The sequence below is a fragment of the Arachis hypogaea genome, chromosome 6 (genome assembly GCF_003086295.3).
Source record: "Arachis hypogaea cultivar Tifrunner chromosome 6, arahy.Tifrunner.gnm2.J5K5, whole genome shotgun sequence".
In the NCBI taxonomy this organism is placed as follows: domain Eukaryota; kingdom Viridiplantae; phylum Streptophyta; class Magnoliopsida; order Fabales; family Fabaceae; genus Arachis; species Arachis hypogaea.
The window spans coordinates 86,188,816-86,208,841 of record NC_092041.1 but is presented as its reverse complement, the minus strand read 5'-3'; the positions used below and the strand labels follow the sequence as shown (position 1 = coordinate 86,208,841).

Below are 20,026 nucleotides of genomic sequence, written 5' to 3'. Positions count from 1 at the left end.
GTTGAGGCTTTTGTTGATCCTTCCAGGAGAAATTTGGATGATTTCTCCATGATGGATTATAGGTGTTTCCATAAGGTTCACCCATATAATTAACCTCTGCCATGGCAGGGTTCTCAGGATCATAAGCTTCTTCAGAAGCTGCCTCTCTAGTACTGTTGGATGCATGTTGCAATCCATTCAGATTTTGAGAGATTATGTTGACCTGTTAAGTCAACATTTTGTTCTGAGCCAATATGGCATTTAGAGCATCAATTTCAAGAACTCCTTTCTTCTGAGGTATCCCATTATTCACAGAATTCCTCTCAGAGGTATACATGAACTGGTTGTTTGCAACCATGTCAATGAGTTCTTGAGCCTCTTCAGGCGTTTTCTTCAGGTGAATAGATCCACCTGCAGAATGGTCCAATGACATTTTCGAAAATTCAGATAGACCATAATAGAATATATCTAACAGAGTCCATTCTGAAAACATGTCTGATGGACATCTTTTGGTCAACTGCTTGTATCTTTCCCAAGCTTCATAGAGGGATTCACCATCTTTTTGTTTGAAGGTTTGAACATCCACTCTCAGCTTGCTCAGCTTTTGAGGAGGAAAGAATTTATCTAAGAAAGCAGTGACCAGCTTATCCCAGGAGTCCAGACTATCCTTAGGTTGTGAATCCAACCATATTCTAGCTCTGTCTCTTACAGCAAAAGGGAAAAGCATGAGTCTGTAGACTTCAGGATTAACTCCATTTGTTTTTACAGTCTCACAGATCTGCAAGAACTCAGTTAAAAACTGATAAGGATTTTCAGATGGAAGTCCATAAAACTTGCAGTTTTGTTGCATCAAGGTAACTAGCTGAGGTTTCAGCTCAAAATTATTGGCTCCAATGGCAGGAATGGAGATGCTTCTTCCATCAAACTTGGACGTTGGCTTTGTGAAGTCACCAAGCATTCTCCTTGCATTATTATTATTATTATTTTCGGCTGCCATCTCCTTCTCCTGTTCAAAAATTTCTGAAAGGTTATTTCTGGATTGTTGTAATTTAGCTTCTCTTAATTTTCTCTTCAGAGTCCTTTCAGGTTCTGGATCAATTTCAACAAGAGTGCCTTTTTCCCTGTTCCTGCTCATATGAAAGAGAAGAAAACAAGAAAAGAAAGAGGAATCCTCTATGTCACAGTATAGAGATTCCTTTATGTTAGTAGAAGAAGAAAGGGGTGAAGAATCCAAATACAAGGGATATAAGAAGTTTGGATTCTTAGATGAAGAGAGGTGAAGAGGGGTGTTAGTAATTAATTAATTAAATAGAATAAGAGAAGAGAAGAGAAATTTCAAAAATAAATTTTGAAAAAGGGGTTAGTATTTTCGAAAATTAAAGAGGGAAAAGTAGTTAGGTGGTTTTGAAAAAGATAAGAAACAAACAAAAAGTTAGTTAGTTGATTGAAAAAAGATTTGAAATCAAATTTTGAAAAAGATAAGAGGATAAGAAGTTAGATAAGATATTTTGAAATCAAATTTTGAAAAAGATAAAATTTTTGAAAAAGATAAGATAAAAGATAAAAAGATATATTTGAAAAAGATATTTTGAAAAAGATTTAATTTTAAAAAAATATTTAACTAACAAGAAACTACAAGATAAGATTCTAGAACTTAAAGATTGAACCTTTCTTAACAAGAAAGTAACAAACTTCAAATTTTTGAACCAATCACATTAATTGTTAGCTAATTTTCGAAAATTTGATATAAAGATAAGAAAAAGATTTTGAAAATATTTTGAAGAAGATTTTTGAAATTTTCGAAATTTATAAAAAAAATGAAAAAGATATGATTTTTGAAAAAGATTTTGAAAAGATAAGATTTTTAAAATTGAAATTTTGACTTGACTTGTAAGAAACAACTAATTTTAAAAAATTTTTGACCAAGTCAACCCAAAATTTCAAAATTTTGGAGGGAAATAAGGAAAAGATATTTTTGATTTTTAAATTTTTAAAGAAAAACACAAAAATGACCCAAAACATGAAAATTTTGGATCAAGACACAAGATGTATGCAAGAATGCTATGAATGTCAAGATGAACACCAAGAACACTATGAAGATCATGATGAACATCAAGAACATAATTTTGAAAAATTTTGATGCAAAGAAAACATGCAAGACACCAAACTTAGAAATTTTTAATGCATGGAAAATATGAATGCAAAAATGCACATGAAAAACAACAAACAACACTAAACAAGAATTCATCAAGATCAAACAAGAAGACTTGTCAAGAACAACTTGAAGATCATGAAGAACACTATGAATGCATGAGATTTTCGAAAAAATGCAAGAAAAATTTTAAAAGCATGCAATTGACACCAAACTTAAAAATTAACACAAGACTCAAACAAGAAACACAAAATATTTTTGATTTTTATGATTTTATGATTTTTTTTGTATTTTCATTATTTTTTTTCGAAAATATTTTTGGAAAAACGAAAAATAAAAGAAAAAATTTTTGAAAAAGATTTTTGAAAAGAAAATTACCTAATCTGAGCAACAAGATGAACCGTCAGTTGTCCATACTCGAACAATCCCCGGCAACGGCGCCAAAAACTTGGTGGACGAAATTGTGATCATCAGTATTGGCTCTTTGGCATATACACAAAAACTATTGTGGCTCTTGGTTAAATTCACAACTCCGTTCAACTAACCCGCAAGTGTACTGGGTCGTCCAAGTAATAAACCTTACGTGAGTAAGGGTCGATCCCACAGAGATTGTTGGTATGAAGCAAGCTATGGTCACCTTGCAAATCTCAGTTAGGCAGATTAAAATGGTTTATGGGTTTTCGCAAATAAAGATAAGAAAGTAGAAATAAATAAAGAGATAGAAGACTTATGCAGATTCATTGGTGAGAATTTCAGACAAGCGAATGGAGATGCTGTATGACCCAAGGATGCCTGCTCTCCTACTGCTTCTACTCAATCCTTCTTACTCCTTTCCATGGCAAGCTTTGTATAGGGGTTCACCATCAGCTGTGGCTACTTTCAATCCTCTCGGGAAAATGATCCTATGCGGCTGTCACTCGCACGGCTAATCGTCTGGAGGCATCACCCATGGTTGATGGCTACATCCCATCCTCGCAGTGAAAACTAATGCTCACGCACTCTGTCACAGTACAGCTAATCACTGGTTGGTTCCCGCGCCTACTGGAATAGAATCCCTTGATTCTTTTGCGTCTGTCACTAACGCCCAGCACTTGCAAGTTTGAAGCACGTCACAGTCATTCATTACCGGAATCCTACTCGGAATACCACAGACAAGGTTAGACTTTCCGGATCCTCATAAATGCCGCCATCTATCTAGCTTATACCACGAAGATTCTGTTGGGGAATCTAAGAGATACGCATTCAAGCTCTGTTGCATGTAGAACGGAAGTGGTTGTCAATCACGTGCGTTCATAAGTGAGAATGATAATGAGGGTTACTTATCATCACATTCATCATGTTCTTGGGTACGAATGAATATCTTGGAATAAGAATAAGAGAGATTTGAATAGAAGAAAATAGAATTGCATTAATACTTGAGGTACAGCAGAGCTCCACACCCTTAATCTATGGTGTGCAGAAACTCCACCGTTGAAAATACATAAGTAAAAGAGGTTCAGGCATGGCCGAATGGCCAGCCCCCCTAACGTGATCAATGATCTCCTAAGATGAAGAATAAAACAAAACTGAGACCAAAGATGTCTAATACAATAGATAAATGTCCTATATATACTAGACTAGCTACTAGGGTTTACATGAGTAAGTAATTGATGCATAAATCCACTTCCGGGGCCCACTTGGTGTATGCTTGGGCTGAGCTTGATCAATCCACGAGCTGAGGCTTCTCTTGGAGTTGAACTCCGAGTTTTGACGTGTTTTGGGCGTTCAACTCCGGATCATGACGTTTTTCTGGCGTTTAACTCCAGACAGCAGCTTGTACTTGGCGTTCAACGCCAAGTTACGTCGTCATTCTTTGAATAAAGTATGGACTATTATATATTGCTGGAAAGCCCTGGATGTCTACTTTCCAACGCCGTTGAGAGCGCACCAATTGGAGATCTGTAGCTCCAGAAAATCCATTTCGAGTGCAGGGAGGTCAGATTCCAAAAGCATCAGCAGTCCTTTTGTCAGCCTTCTTCAGAGTTTTGCTCAAATCCCTCAATTTCAGCCAGAATTTACCTGAAATCACAGAAAAACACACAAACTCATAGTAAAGTCTAGAAATGTGAATTTAACATAAAAACTAATGAAAACATCCCTAAAAGTAGCTCAAACTCACTAAAAACTATATAAAAACAATGCCAAAAAGCGTATAAATTATCCGCTCATCAATCATGTTTCTAATTTATTTTAATATTGGGAATTTGGGTACCTACTCATGTGAGACCAAAAAAATTAAAAGTCCATGTGCATTGATATGTTATGTTTACTTGTATATTTTCAAAAAAAAAGAAGAAAAAAATATATATAATATAAATAAATAAATAGGGGACAAAATTACCCCAATGCTAAGTTTAATGAAAGATCAATGCATATGTGGTGAAATTAAAGAAATATTTGGTACATGAGTATGTGATACAAAAGTAAGAATTATGGGTAGCTAGGCATGAAATTAGAGTTACATAGAGTGTATGTGTGTGTGTTAGGTGAGAGCTTAGGCTATTCAATGATTCAATTTATAGCTCACTTAGCCATATATATATACCCTCACCCTTACCTTAGCCCCATTACAACCTTGAAAAGACCTCATGATATTTGCATTGATACATTAAATATTTGTTGATTGGTTAGATGAAGAACATTGTTTAGAAAGCATGATTAGAGAAGAGTAGAGTGATTGACCCTAGACACTTGAGAGTTAGAGTGATATACACTACCAGTAAGGGTTCAGTGCTTGATTCTATGTTCCCTGCTTTCATGAGCTATCTTCTTACAAGTTTACTTGTTTTCACTATATAATTTGAATTAGTGGAATTTGGTTTTTATTTGTCTTGGAGAATTTGTTTGCTTTTAACCAAGTAGATAGGGACGTCTTAGCATGTAGTTGCATTCACATTCATAGGTTTCATTGCATGAATCTTGCTTTTTCCTACTCATTTGTTTTATCTCCTTAAGCTAAGCATGATGACATGCTAATGTTTAAGTGCGGAGAGGTTGATAAACCACTATTTTATGGTTTATATTGTGTTTAACTGAGTAGTTTTTATCAAATTCTTGCTCACTTATTCATATAATTTGCATGACTTTACAATTCCTTCCTAGTTTAGTTCTATGGTTGAAAACTTGCTTCCTAGAGATCTTTTCATTACGTATTTTAATTCTCCTTTATACCATTCGATGTCGTGATCCATGTGTTAAGTGTTTCAGGCTTCATAGGACAGGAATGGCTTAGAGAATGTAGAGGAAGCTTGCAAAACTGGAAGGAACACAAAAAACTAAGGAGATGACCAGCGAACACCGACGCGGACGCATGGCTCACGCGACCGTGTGAAATGGAGAAAATCACAGTGACGCATTCGCGTGCCTGATGCAAACGCATGTATTGGAGTCTGCACAGATGACGCGAATGTGTGGACGACGCGTACGCGTGGCAAGAAAAACGCTGAATGACGCGCACGCGTGAATGACGTGTATGCGTGACATGCGCGATCTGCAGAAAATTCAGAACACACTGAGGACGATTTTGGGCTGCGTTTTGATCCAGTTTTTGGCCCAGAAACACAGAATAAAGCCAGGAAACGTGCAGAAACTCAAGGGAGACATAGCATAAGCTGATACTTCATAATTTTAGGATTAGATGTAGTTTTTAGAGAGAGATGCTCTCTCCTATCTCTTAGGATTTAGGATTAGGATTAGGATTAGGATTCCTACTTCTCAATTTCCAGGTTCAATGTCCTTTTATTTATTTTCCCAATTTAATTTATGAACTTTTCCATGTTAGATTTGATTTCTTTTTATTAATATAAATCGAGGTATTTTAGACTTATGATTTTTATTTAGCTTTTTACACTTTTGGCTTTGGTTAAGTAATTGGTGATGCTTGACTTATCAAACTCGAGGTGTTGACTGAAAATTGGAATTCTTTGCTAATTAATTTGGATTCCACTAACTCTAGTCTTTCCAAGGGAAAGACTAGGACTTGAGGAATCAAATTGATTTATCCACTTAACATACCTTCATAGTTAGAGGTTGATCAAGTAGGAGCAAAATCCAATTCTCATCACACCTGATAAGGATAACTAGGATAGGATTTCCAGTTCTCATACCTTGCCAAGAGATTTTCTTAATTATTAATTTATTTTTCTTGCAATTTATTTCTCTTGTTCAACCCTTTCAAAAACCCAACAATACTATTTTCCATAACCAATAATAAAACACATCTCCCTGCAATTCCTTGAGAAAATGACCCGAGGTTTGAATACTTCGGTTATAAATTTTATTGGATTTGCTTATGTGACAACCAAAACTTTTGTACGAAAGAATTTTCTGTTGGTTTAGAAACTATACTTACAATGCGATTATATTTGTGAATTTCTTTACCGATAGAAATCAGATCGTCAAGTACTCTTTAATTTCTTTTTAATTATATCACTTTTGCTTTTATTTCTCTTTGGTTCAAGTTACTTGTTAATATTTGAAATTTTGAGTTCTTGAAGTTTTGATGGATGAATTTTATGTTTTATACTTTATACATGCTTGATTACTTGTTTATAGTTGGTTTTGTGAATATTTGGTTATAGCTTTTATTTGTCTTTGCAATGTTCCATGTTTTATTTTTATGCCCACAAGGTGTTTGTGAAAATGCCAATTATGACTTTTGAGTAGATTTTCACACCTTGACTTGAGGTTTGAGTTCCTAGGATACTAGAGTCATAATGTTCGACATTTAGTGATAATTCTTGGGTAATTAGTTGACTCTTGTTTCCATTAAAGCTAGGCTTTTATCAACTAGTTTGGTAAGTTGGTTAGGACTTATGGATTAAGGTCAATTATACTTGCTTGACTTACTCCTCGATGTTTGGGGTTAACTAAGCGAGATTAACTCAAGATAATTACCATAGTTGTGGTTATGGCGATGATAGGATTTCTTGGATCCTCATTTCCAAGTCAAGGCTTCGTTATACATTTATAGTATTTTCACTAGTTTTGATCTTGTTTTCCTTTTTACTTGCATTCATTCTAATTTTGATCATTCCTTAGTTCCTTTATTTGTTAAGTTCTTTTAATCTTTAGTTCTTTGATTTCCAAAGCCCCCCTTTTCTTCTAACAACCGAAAGCGTATAACACTTCAATTGCATTCCTAGGGAGAACGACCCGAGGTTGAGTTACTTTTGATCTCGGTTACTTTAATTTGAATTTAACATTTGACCGTGAGAGTTCATTATTGGTTTTGACTATGCTACTAACGAATTGATTCTTGTTTTGATTGATTCGAAATCGGCACGCACTCTCAATGTTGTCAGCTTTCCCGAGACATGATATGTTAGATATGTGGACACTGTTACCAAATTGAGAACCTCCGGTTCTCATTCCATGCGGATTTTGTGATTTTCAGATGCAGGACGTGAGGCACCTCGCTGAGGCATGCTGGAAGCTTTTGATAGCAAAGATCTTTGAGCTGTTGGGACTTTATTTTGGTTATATGTACTTATATAGATTCTTATTATCTCCACTTATTATATATATGATGTATCAACTTTCTCTTAGAGGTTATTTTGGAGAAACATGTTTTGTAACTCTATATTTTGGGATTCTTTTGGGTTCTCTTATATATATGTATATACATTTATGTGCTCTGGCCGGTTTAGTCTTCGAGAGCCGAGTTTTGAGCTTTGATATTTGTACCTTGGAAGCCTCTTTTGTCTATATCCATGTTAGCTTACTTTTACGTTGCTTCGTTTACTTTATCGCTTCGTGATTGTTGCGCTTTTCGATTTAACGATTTTGCTTTACCATTTTCTTCAAAGGCTCCTATTTATAAATTTTTTTCAATATATATATATAACTTTACTTTAGAGGTCATAATACCTCACCACCTCTATCTCATGCATGACTTAAATATAAGGCTCTGTATGGTAAGGTGTTACACGAGGAAGAAGGCGCGGGTGTGGCTGTGTCTGCGAAGGAAACTACCATGCATGGTGAGGCTACGACGGTGTCGGTAGGGGGGCTGTGGTGGCGTCGGCACAGCCGGGGCTATTGTAGCAAAGGAATGCACGAGTGTGGCTACGGAGGGATGGACTCCATTTACGTGCATGTGAGGGTGATGCACATATGAAAATGTTGCTACGTATGCCCCTGGATGTCAACGGAACTGCTGCGCAAGGTGAGGCTGCGACGGTGAAGGTGAGGGCTGTGATGAGGTCTGCACGGCTGGCAGCGGAAAGGAGGATACATGGTGTTACCGCGGAGCGATCTGACGTTGCTACGGCAAGCGGGATGAGGAGAGGCTTCGGCGGGAAGAGGAGAGGCTTCGGCGGGAAGCTGGGCTATAGTGACGGGAGGCTGGGCGACATTGGACCAGATAACAAGAAAGTGCAACGGCACCAAGGGTGAGTCTGCGGACCGAAAATCACAAATGGAGAATGGTAAATTAGCGTGAAGTTGAGAGTAACAGTGCCAATTGTGATTTAGTTTAAGTGAAAGTATGAGGAGCCAATGGAATATTGGTACAATGTGTACAATGGAGGTTTAGGGAGTATTAGAGATATAACCATTAGTGTTACCTTTTTCCATCAGATGAAGCTTTTGGGATGAGTGGTATCATGACATGGTATTAGAGCTCTAGATCTAAAAGGTCAAAAATTTGATCTTTTGTGAACCCCAAAATCAGTTTAAGCTTTTGGGAAGATGTTTTGTAACGCAATAGCCCATTTGTACAAATAGTCTTCCCTAACAGGACTCTTAGGCTTAGTTTGGTAAAACTTTTACTTTTCAAAAGTAGCTTATAAAAGTTAACTTTTAAAAGATGACTTTTTAAAAGTTGTAGCATTTATGTTTGGTAAATCAAATAAAGAATAGCTTATAAGTAACATCAATTGTGTTTAGTAAAATAGCTTTTAAAATTTAAAAATACTATAATAGACATAAATGCAAGTATTAAATCAAGCACAAACACATGATCTTTTTTATTTACCAAACACAAAATGAGGAGTTTGAGCTTATAAAAAGCAGAAACACCTTTTCAAAAAGTTTTACCAAACCAAACCTTAGTTTAGGGTGTGTTTGGATTTACGTTGGAGAAGAGAAAAGCTCGTTTGAGCTCCTTGAACGCTTCATCTTCATGTTTGGCAATGGTTTTATTCTGTAAACGTAGAAGTGATTTTTATCTTCAACCCACGTTTATCAAAAGCTAAAAATTCTAGCTTTTCCGTTCAGTTTTTCACGTTGGATTAAACTTTATGTTCTATCTACCAATTATACCCTTTATTATTCATATATTTATTATTTTCTTTTTTATAATATATCTTTTTAATACTTTCTTATGCATATTATTTTTTATAAAACTTCTGTTTTTTTATATGAGTTCTTTTACTGTTATTGTTATTTCTTTTTTGTATAGAATATTTTTTTTACTTTGTATTATGATTCTATTAATTCTATTAGAGTACTAAAGAATATTGATAATACTAAAAAAATATTAAAATTTATTTAAATATTTAAAATAAAATTATAAGATAACATAAAATAATTATTTAAACTCATGTCCTTTTTTGTAATTTTCTATCTAAAAGTGATTTTGAATAATGTAATCCAAACAATATTTAGTTTACTATAATCCATTTTGAATAAAAATTACCAAACATAAACCACGTTAATACTAACTCACTTTTGATCAAAATCACTTTTACAAAATCAATTTTATACAAACCTCCGTTTACAAACGGTAATCCAAACACACACTTTGTTAATCTTTTTTTTTTAATTTTAAAATTTAAAATTAAAAATAATTAATAAATAATATAATTTATGATTTTAATTTTTTTTACTCTATTGTTGTATTCTTATTGTTTTCTTATACTTTTCTATAAACAATATTAATAATTTAAACATATTAATAATTTTCGGGACTTATTTGGTATCTTCTAATAATTTTCGGGACTTATTATAAACCCTGACTGCTGAGGTCGGTAAGCAACTCCATTATTTTGCGTCGTTCCTTTCTTTCTGGGTATGGAGTTCATTTTCCCCTGTGCATGCATTGTACGCATTATTGGATCATTTATTATCAACAACGATTAATTTTCTGTTAACGCTCATTTCATCATGTTACTAATCTTGTGTTTGCATGATTTTTTTCCCCTATGTTTAATTGTTGCATTTGAATTTCAATCTATATTCTTCTTTGATTATCCCCTTTAGGATTTTTGGGTACAAACTTCAATTTGCTTCGCAATTTGGTTCATCTTATAAATAACACCAAAGCAATTCGTAAAGTAGAAACCTATAATAATGGATGCTTCAGCTTGAGAATATTGTACTCCTTTCCAGATACTTTTATCTCCTACGCCTTAATTGCTTTTTTTTTTCGGTTACCAATGCCTCCAGAAATATCACACTATTTGAGATAAGTAATAACATTTTATTATCTTTTTTGTTGCACCTTCTTCTCTGTTAGTTTATGGTTTGTGCTATGCTAAAAATTTTTCCATATTTTTGTATTCATACGGGATCATTTACGTCTTTGAATATGATTTACATGTAAATATCATTTATGATAACATATAATATCATGATTTGATTTATATAGTTGATTCCACCATGTATGATAATTGGTGTCACAATTATGGTATTAATAGGGTACTTTTATATTATTATACCAAAACATAATTGATAGATAAAAAGATATTTTTACATGAGATATCCAAACATAAAATTACTTTTACTTTTTCATAAGATCTTTTAGAAAAAGACAACTCGAAAAAAGATCTTTTCTTAGAAGCTCACCCAAACAAGTTCTAAGTAATGACATGCAATAGTTTGCTTTGTGAAAATATTTTCCGGTTTTGCTTTTGTATCTTTTACTTTCAGGATTTTGTAAAGGAAAGAGTGAAAAAAATAGAATATAAAGACAGGTAACAAAATTCTAAAAAGGAAAAACATACAAAATCAAAACACAAATTAAAACACCTTTATAGCTTTCTTACTTTGCAAAAGGTAAGCATTATTACTCAAGATTCCTTTTATATTATATATTATTGCTTGATTATAGTTTATTGCCAAGGTTGTATGCTGTTTTATTTTATTTGGCACATTTTTGGCTTGTTATGCAGCAAATATGAGTCAACTTTCATGTGATTAGATTAGTGCTATATTCAAAGAAGATTCTGTGCTGCTGATTTATTATGTTCCCTTCTTCACCTGGTTTTCAGGATTGTGGAGAAACAAACAAGGTTCCTCTAATTTGACGCAACAATGACTATGAGAGCCTTAGAGGGCTTCTCTCTATACCACATGAGCAGCAGTACAAGGGAGACAGCTTCTTACATTTTAGGTGTAATCAGTGTCATTGTTTGGGTTATTGCTGAGATACCTCAAATAATCACAAACTACACTGCAAAATCTGCTAAGGGTCTCTCTCTCACTTTCTTGTTCACATGGGTAATCGGGTAAATTAACTATTAACTTTATTCTTTGTAGCTATTAAGTTATTAACCACTCATATTTAATCTACTGTGTTTCTGCTGGTCTATTATTTGAATCTACACTACACATGTGGTGTGAGATGAATCTCAGTATTCTGATTCAGTTTATTTTTTACTGGCAGAGATATCTTCAACCTCTTGGGATGCATTCTTGAGCCTGCAACTGTGAGTGTTTATTTTTTCTTGTAATGCTATAACAAGTAGCCTGTATGTTGGAGCGATAAGCTTAAGAGTTTGCTCTATTTTCCTGAATAGAGTCACATCAACAGTACTGGATTTCTTACTTGTCTCACTAGATATTTTTCTTACTTATGGTGAAAAATGTATCTTTGATGATAACACTAGACATTAAATCTTTTGTATTTGACATTTTTCTGAAAACACTCTACATATTTAACATGATAACCGAAAATCTTTTCTCCAAAAAAAATACTCATTACTGTTGAAAGAGATAGGCGGAGAGAAGACTTTCAGTATTGTGTCTGTGTGTTCAGACAAATAAACCAAGGATACACTCCTAGTATAATACAACTATTTCAGTTCACTTTAGTTCCAGCACACCAACAGTCTTTATCTAAAACTCTCAGATAATTACTAGTTTGCAAAGGAATACTACTTTCATTTTGAACTCTTGGCTTTTCTTGGGAAAATACTAGTTTACTTAAAAGTAATACTTAGAAGTAGCTCTTGTTTGTTATAAGTTGTATCATATTCATGTTTGAGATTTTAAATTTAATCCAACTGCATGTGTGATTATGCTGCCCATACTGTCAGGATTATCATAAGTTTTTGTGTATCCATTTTCTGAATGGTGTTCTTGCTGAATCTATAGTATATCGTATGCCCGCCAAATGGCAATCCATAATTGATCATACTTAAATTCATGCTTAGTGATTGCTTTCATTTTATCTGGTGCAGCTTCCAACTCAGTTATATGTGGCAGTGGTAAGTATTCTAGATGAAGACCAAGGGATTATGAAATTAATTTTTATTTTAATATGCCTTTTGCAGCCTCAGCTAGTTTATGTGACCTTTCTCATGATGTATTAATATGCAGCTTTATACCATAATAACCATTGCACTTGGTTCGCAAACCATTTATTATGAGCACATATATCATGGACAAAAGTACAAGAGACAGCACGAGGTGCAAACTTCTTACTTTTATGATTGCATGTTAACATTTCATCTTGTATGTGTTTGCTGATCATCATTACCTTTCCAAAACTGGAAAAAGAAAAGTTGAGATCTCTTAAGAAATGTGAATAGAAGCAAACACAGTAAATGTCTAAATGACAGAATAAGAGTATTAGATCATACGAAGTGGTTGGAAAATGTTGTTCAGTAACAACATACTATGTCATAACTACACTATTTTGGGGAAGTTTGTGGGATAACAGATTCTTTTAATTTCCTATGGGCAGCCTGAGACATCAGAAATATTTAGACGAAGCAACAGTGCAGAGCAAAAAGCTAGTGATGCTGAGCATAATGATGAATATGATGATTTCAGTGATGGTGCTAAAATGAGTTCTCCTATTCCTTTTCCAGGACAACCTCAAAGTCCCAATTCAGAATTATTCTACCAGTAACTAATCCTTCTCCTTTAAATCTACTCGAATGCATTCTTGTGCTTTAACTTCTTGGTCAACCTGAATCTCCCTATCAGTTTGTTGTTCTTTTATACATGATTATGTCTGATTCCATCAATCTTGGGCAGTATATAATTTGAAAATTTGGGTTTCAAGGAGTTATATAAGTTTAAAATCAAGATATCTTTCATTTTAGAGGATCATTTAGGAATTACATGGTTAGTGATTTGTTCAAGTAGTCAATGCAGGGAAAAGTTGATCCTATTCTAATCCTTATATATGTCACAAAGAGATAGGATTAAAACGGAGCACATTATTTGTTATTAATAGTGTGTTATGTGTTCTTAGTGATCTACAAGCAAAATGTTGCTTGAAATATTGAAAACTTGTTATTGATAAGCTTATGTTGTTTTGAATAAATTAGGTCAGCAAGATATTTGTCTAAGAGTTTTACACCAACAGCAGGATCTGTCTTAGCCCAAAGAGCATCACCAACATCCTCTTATGTAGGCTCCATACATGAGGGTCTGCTCGGTTCAGCTGCCATCCGACAATCTGCGCCAGCTATAAAGATCAAGAGTACTTTTTGTTTGGTAAACAGTCTATTTATCCCACCTCAATTGTATATAACTGCCACAGTGCTAATATTGAAATATAATCCCATCTAAGCTTGGTTCAGGTGTCAACATTAACTTTTCTTGGTGCTATCAACTTCCTTCAATCACTGGATAGAAGAATTGACCCCTTGATCTCCAACCCAAGACAAGAAGTTGTGATTTATGTTGGAAGAAAGCTCTTTCAGGTAATGCATTTAATAGAATTGGAGGTGCAGTGTAGGGACTGCAGTGTTAGAATACTGTTCATAACAGAATTGACAGTTACTGACAACTGTCACTATAACAGAGTCATAACTGACTCAGTAGTGTAAAGACCCTAATATCCATTTCTCTTTCTATCTCTAGGTTCTCTGAATTCTAGTATTGCTGACAACTTTTTAGTAAATTTATGTGTCACAACTCAGGGTGAATGACAATATTTCTCTGAATGACTAAAATTCAATTTTAAGCAGCATCTAAGCTCATTGATTTTCAACTTTCAAATATGTCAAAAGAAAAACAAAGGGATTTCACTTATCCTATCGGTAATAAATTCTTTCTGCAAATGAAGGTTGGTGGCGAGCAGATGCTAGAAGAAGGTTTAGCAGGAAGCCTCGGGACCTTACTTGGTTGGGCAATGACATTTATATATTTGGGTGGAAGGCTGCCTCAAATATGTCTGAATGTGAGTTATATTTTCTACTGCCTTTGGTTGAAATTTTTTTATATTTAAAATTATTTATATGTGCTAATGAAGGGGAGCCTTGGAGCAACGGTTGAGTTGTCTCCATGTGACCTCAAGGTCACGGGTTTCAAGCAGTGGAAACAACCACTGATGTAATTATCAGGTTAGGCTGCGTATATTACACCCTTTGTTGAGGCCCTTTCCCGGACCCTGCGTTAACGTGGATGCTTGTGCACCGGGCTGCCTTTTATTTTTATGTGCTAATGATAAGATAGATCATGGTCTGATTAGTTATAGTGACACAAAATTCTCATCAATCTTTTTCAGATCAGAAGAGGTCATGCTGAGGTTAGGGACTCTTAACTATTAAGGTTGAGATTCTTTATGTATGAACCGGAATCAATTAACTAACATTGCAGAATCTAAATTTCCAATTATAATATACAGGGCCTCAATCCTTTGATGTTTCTTTTTGCTTTAATGGGGAATGCCACTTATGTTGGAAGGTATGCTTCTGGTTTATATTATCTTCTCTAATTTAAATCTTAGTACCAATGAATTTGGCCAGCCAAAAAATAAAGGATAGGATTAAATTATCACATATGCTGAAAGAACATGAACATCTTTTTTCTTTTCCTTTTTCTTTTTCTTTTATTTTAGCATACTTGTGATCAGCTTGGAATGGTCAAGAATCAAACCAAATCTACCATGGCTAGTGGATGCAGGAGGATGTGTCCTTCTAGATGGCTTTGTATCCTTTTCTGTGAATTTATCTTATAACAAATCTTGCTAGAGAAAAGTGGATCCTTCTTGGCATGTTATTAGTAGGATCTGGTTTTAAATTAAAGTTGCGGATGCAGTCGCAGTCGTCGTTGTCATGATTGCGGACATTGCAGCTTTTGCAATATGCAATTGCAGTAGGATGAACAAGATAATTTGGAGTTTAGCTAATTAAGTTGGAAAGTTACGTATGTTTATTATTTCAGCCTTACAGAAACACATTGAAAAGTGGTGAGAATTAATATTAAATCTAAGGTCGTATGAAAATATTCCCCCTGCCCTCCCTCTTTTTTTCCCCTTTCCCCCTTATCTGTATCTTTTCTTTTCATTTGAATTAAGAAGAATATGCTGTTACAGAAAAGAAAAGAGAATACATAGCTCTTTGGTTTAATTGAACAAAAACACACACACACACACGCAAAAAGACAAATAGAATAATATTCCAACTGAGCCATGAACAAAAATGTTTGCAGACAAAAGGGATTGATGTGGTTGACCTTGATAATATTTTGTAGATTTTGATGCAATTTATGTATTTCCGCTTTTGGAGCTCTCCTCAGAGTGATTATAAACCTCTGACTGTTGCTTAAAGAGGAAGAAACAGGTTCTCTCTCTCTCTCTCTCTCTCTCTCTCTCTATGTATGTGCATTGTATTTGTGCTCCTAATCTCTTCAATTATTATCTTCTTTCAGTGGTAGTATTGAGGCTGCCAAGATTAAGTAAGGGTTCAATTATACTAATGACAGTCATGGTTCCATTAGCTTTAAATGTTTGAAGTTTTTATTGTCTTAATCTAAAGAAAATGAAAGAAATGGACAGTGTCTCAGTTGGATGAAGATGAGAAACCATAGAGTTCACAACTACATCAAAGTTTTATTCTTCCAGAACACTGTATAATATATCTTCATCATATCATATGCTGGCAGTTAATAAACATAAGAATATACAGTTTGGTTTCAGTGCCACTAGTTTAGTGCTATTTGGATGAATCAGGAATCTGTATATATTATCGTAATAATACAGAAAATGGTTCTATTTGGCCGTTGTTTGCCTAAGAACGTAGATCGGTGCGGTTTTACGAAGCGTCTAAGCACAGTTCACTCGCGTTACTTATAATTTTCTTACACTAAACCCAAATAAATGCTTAAGTGCGGAAACACTTCTTTACATGTTAATTGTGAAATCTTACTCTGCTAAATAATGTTTGTCTTGGCTTATTTTTTAATTCTCTTGATTTGACCATTAATGTAGGTAATTTGTTCCGGCATCATTCTGACATAGATGTTCATAGCAATCTTGCAATGTCCACTTAGCCGATCGATACTTGTTAGCCAGAACGCCAGAAACAGAAAAGGAAATGTCTCTTTTATTTGATCAATAGATTGACATTTTATACTTTGATAGTTTTAGACAATATAAAATGCTTTACTATAATGAAACCTCATGGTTACTTTTCTTTGTTCAACCAGGATGTGTTTGATTACTTAGCAATTTAGCATCAATATTTGCCTACTGCGGATTGTGGAAAAAATGCTTGTAATTTTGTGAAGTTTACTTTGGAATTTACACTATTCTTCTTAGGTACACATGTTTCCGTTGAAAGTAATCCTGTTTGAACATTTAAGATTTCATAGGAAGCATAACTTTCTTCTTACTCTATGCTAAGGAGTTAGAAGTCAAGAATCAATAATCGAACCTAGAACTACTAGTTAAGAAGAAAAAGAATTTGCAACTTCAACTAACAGTGTCTTGGTATTAGAATTCAGAATTCTATGATGAATATTTGCAAAGGGGGATTCCTTGGCAAGTGAGATAGCATATTCTCTAATATAGAGTCAAGAACAAATCTTGCATGTGCCTTGAGCCACAAGATTGATCATGTGAAAACGTATCCTAGTATTCATAGGCCATTAGATGTTCAGTAGTAGCCTTAAGTGTAGGAAGCTTTACCCTCGGGGCTTCAGTGATGCCATAAGATCCTTGAGGGCAGAACACAATGTAAACTATTGCATCATGACCAAGTTCCAGATCATATACACGCTGCCCTGCAGCATATTCCCCAAGAAGTTGGTATGATCTTTCTGTTTGATCCATTGCAACACACATATCCTCACTACCTGCACAAATCCAAGGGAGAAAAACGTAATTTCCCGAAAATCGAACAAGATGATTGCATGGCATTAGAAAGTTTTAAAGAATGGCATACATGCTGCTAATTCAATCTGTGTCTGGTAGATAAAGTCCAACACAGCAGAGATCTCCCTCTCAAACTTTTGAAATGGACCATTTGAGAACTCCATCTTTCTCAGCTTACATAGTCCTTCTCCTAACTGCATCATTGCTCCTCTGTGATTCTATTCATCCATGAGAATCTTGTTTAGACAAGAGTAGCTCAAAACCCATGCATAAACCATACCTTTATTAAAGAAATTGATTTTTGACACTAGATAGGAAATTCTTAAACTTTATCTGAACATTTGGAAATAGATGATAACAGGACACACAACAAAACAAGATTTAAGAATAAAAATCAATAGTTTAGGTGTCTTAGAAAACAATGTGTGGTATTACAAAACATTTTGCCAAATGTTTTGGTCCATGCTATTCTTGAACATATAGTGCAAAACTTGTATCTTCCTCTCTCAATATTAAAAATGCTATACGCACACCAAAAATCAGTCTTTAAATCTGTCACCACATATTTGTGTATAAATACATATGTTTAATTCATTTTCAATTAGTATTTTGTATTTTAGCATATATTTTGTATTGGTGGCTGATTTGGTGGTTCATTTTTAGTATACACAGTTTTTTGAATATATAAGAATTTCTTGGAACAATATATAAGTAACAACCTGGTTGAAGAGATGATGAAAACCAACTGCACATTGGAGTATTCCATGAATCAATGTCCTGGTAGGGTCTTCGGCATTGTGCCAAAGAGCTTCAAGATAGTCATGGCATTTATAGTACTCTCCACCATTGAAGAGAGCCACAGCTTCATCAAAGTTGTGGTCCTCTTCATCCTCTTCTCCCTCCTCAGTGAAATATCTGTAGGAAACAGCCAAGGCCATGGAGTTGCTGCTTCTACTGTGGTTCAGGTGCATAATCTCCTTTGAGGGAGTGAGTGTATGATTAAGAGTGATGATGGGGTTTGGAAGAAACCGTTGGGATGAGATATTATGGAAGAGAGTTCTGAGAGGAGAGGGAAGAAGAGCCATAGATGATGAATAATGTTGAGAGACACTTTCTCTAGTTTAGCCATATTTTCATACACTCTTTGTGTGGTGGTGGTGGAATCTTGTGGCAACGTTGTTGCATTCTTTGAAAATATTTGTTACACTATTTCAGGTTTGATTTTTTGTTAGGTAGATTTTTCTTATAGAAAATATATATTTGGTGTAATGTTAAAACCAAATAATACTGAGAAAAAAATGTATACGTCTTCATTTTATTAATTGGATGAAATAAATATTATAAATATTGGATATAAGTTATCATAATTTTTTCTTTTGAAAGTACTTTTTATGTTAATTTATAATTTTTTTGTGTGTTTTCTACTATATCCTTCGGTCTAACAAGTTAGAAATTAATTTGTCAAGTTCTATTCAAAAATTTGTTATTGGTTAATGTTAATTTATATTATTACAAATTATTTTTTCTAAACAAAAAAATTAAACTGCTATATAAAAAGTGTATAATAATTTTATATTTAATATTTTATATGTATTACTTTGTGAAAAAATATATGAAGTTAAAAGATTTTATTAACACTATAATTTATATGGCGCTTTTGTCAAATGAAAGATCTCTTTTTATGAAATATCTAACAAATCTAATTATAAGGCTGGGATAATCTGAAGATTCAATTTGGATTGGATCGATAAGGTTGAATCTATCTTTAAAACACTCATGTCACACGTAAAAAGAAACATATATACATCATTTGTTAAACACCTTAATTAGCCACTGATTAAGTCATGAATGTCACATTATCCAATCACCCACGAAAGAGTCAAAGAAGATATTTCTCTAGCATTCATACTAGATATATATAAAAATCACTCACTAAAATTGGTGATAAGAGTAAAATATATACTAAAATATAAAATATATATTAAAAATAAATTAAATTATACATATTTATAATGATTAATTTTAATAATTAATTTTAATATGTAAATAATATTTTTTGTTAGAGTATAATTAGGATCAATTAGTATTATTTAGTATATTTGAATATTTATTATAGGAGATTACGTCTTTATTATTACGATTCTCTTAGTACCTATAAATACTCTTTTATATTGTATCATTCTAGACAACTTGAGGTCCGATTCTCTTTGTAATGTATCCGAGATTTTTTTTTTTACTATTCTCACCCTTAAACTTTCCAAGACGAGACTTTTTGATCTTTCAACCATTTAATGTAACCATTCGAATATTATTGAACTATTAATATTCTTTTGGGAGCCCCCACAAAAAAAGGGAGTTCACTTTTTTACATATTCTATTTAATTTAATGTTATAGACATAAACATATACCAGGAACATACACCTATTCTTTACTCATCTAGTAAACGTCAGGGCGTTCTTAATTTAATAAAAACACTTTTTTTTAGTTCTATTTATATTATTCTATATACCCTTATATCTTAATATATATTATTTCCATATTTATTTTTATATTTCTTACTATATTTATCTTACTAAATAAT

General features: G+C 33.7%; 2 protein-coding genes and 1 non-coding gene across 7 annotated transcripts; 2 read left to right on the top strand and 1 right to left on the bottom strand.

Moving 5' to 3' along the window:
- Positions 1-470: 470 nt before the first annotated feature.
- Positions 471-574, top strand: LOC112700603 (small nucleolar RNA R71). The gene has a single exon (XR_003153508.1). It is a non-coding gene; the product is annotated as a small nucleolar RNA R71 (small nucleolar RNA).
- Positions 575-10,101: 9,527 nt separating this feature from the next.
- On the top strand, positions 10,102-16,914 carry LOC112696829 (vacuolar lysine transporter YPQ1). Of its 4 annotated transcripts, none has more exons than XR_011862415.1 (14): positions 10,102-10,181; positions 11,383-11,619; positions 11,778-11,820; positions 12,574-12,600; positions 12,713-12,802; positions 13,080-13,243; positions 13,672-13,840; positions 13,927-14,049; positions 14,415-14,528; positions 14,856-14,899; positions 14,976-15,034; positions 15,189-15,279; positions 15,824-15,912; positions 16,560-16,914. XR_011862415.1 is itself a non-coding variant. In XM_025749721.3 (14 exons), exons 2-13 carry the CDS (start codon positions 11,426-11,428, stop codon positions 15,896-15,898), a joined length of 1,170 nt encoding a protein of 389 aa, XP_025605506.1. In that variant the 5' UTR covers positions 10,102-10,181; positions 11,383-11,425; the 3' UTR covers positions 15,899-15,912; positions 16,560-16,914. The 4 variants fall into 4 exon arrangements, 2 of the variants coding, with proteins under 2 accessions (XP_025605506.1, XP_025605507.1); XM_025749721.3 differs by having other exon boundaries at positions 14,856-14,876; XM_025749722.3 differs by lacking the exon at positions 10,102-10,181 and adding an exon at positions 11,046-11,167 and having other exon boundaries at positions 14,856-14,876.
- Positions 16,915-17,033: 119 nt separating this feature from the next.
- On the bottom strand, positions 17,034-19,120 carry LOC112696830 (uncharacterized). 2 transcript variants are annotated; one of them, XM_025749725.3, is made up of 3 exons: positions 18,164-19,120; positions 17,515-17,662; positions 17,034-17,425 (listed from the first exon to the last, which is right to left on the bottom strand). In XM_025749725.3, exons 1-3 carry the CDS (start codon positions 18,527-18,529, stop codon positions 17,202-17,204), a joined length of 738 nt encoding a protein of 245 aa, XP_025605510.1. In that variant the 5' UTR covers positions 18,530-19,120; the 3' UTR covers positions 17,034-17,201. The 2 variants fall into 2 exon arrangements, with proteins under 2 accessions (XP_025605510.1, XP_025605509.1); XM_025749724.3 differs by having other exon boundaries at positions 18,161-18,789.
- Positions 19,121-20,026: the final 906 nt, after the last annotated feature.

What these genes read in the sequence shown, in the direction of transcription:
- LOC112696830 (XM_025749724.3), bottom strand. Translation starts at nt 18,529, where the DNA reads ATGGCTCTTCTTCCCTCTCCTCTCAGAACTCTCTTCCATAATATCTCA. An exon ending in ATCATCTCTTCAACCAGGTT is followed by an intron (nt 17,663 to 18,160) that starts GTTACTTATATA and finishes ATGGATGAATAG; the next exon opens with AATCACAGAGGAGCAATGAT. An exon ending in ACAGATTGAATTAGCAGCAT is followed by an intron (nt 17,426 to 17,514) that starts GTATGCCATTCT and finishes GGATTTGTGCAG; the next exon opens with GTAGTGAGGATATGTGTGTT.
- LOC112696829 (XM_025749721.3), top strand. Translation starts at nt 11,426, where the DNA reads ATGACTATGAGAGCCTTAGAGGGCTTCTCTCTATACCACATGAGCAGC. An exon ending in AGTACAAGAGACAGCACGAG is followed by an intron (nt 12,803 to 13,079) that starts GTGCAAACTTCT and finishes TCCTATGGGCAG; the next exon opens with CCTGAGACATCAGAAATATT. An exon ending in TTGGAAGAAAGCTCTTTCAG is followed by an intron (nt 14,050 to 14,414) that starts GTAATGCATTTA and finishes CTGCAAATGAAG; the next exon opens with GTTGGTGGCGAGCAGATGCT.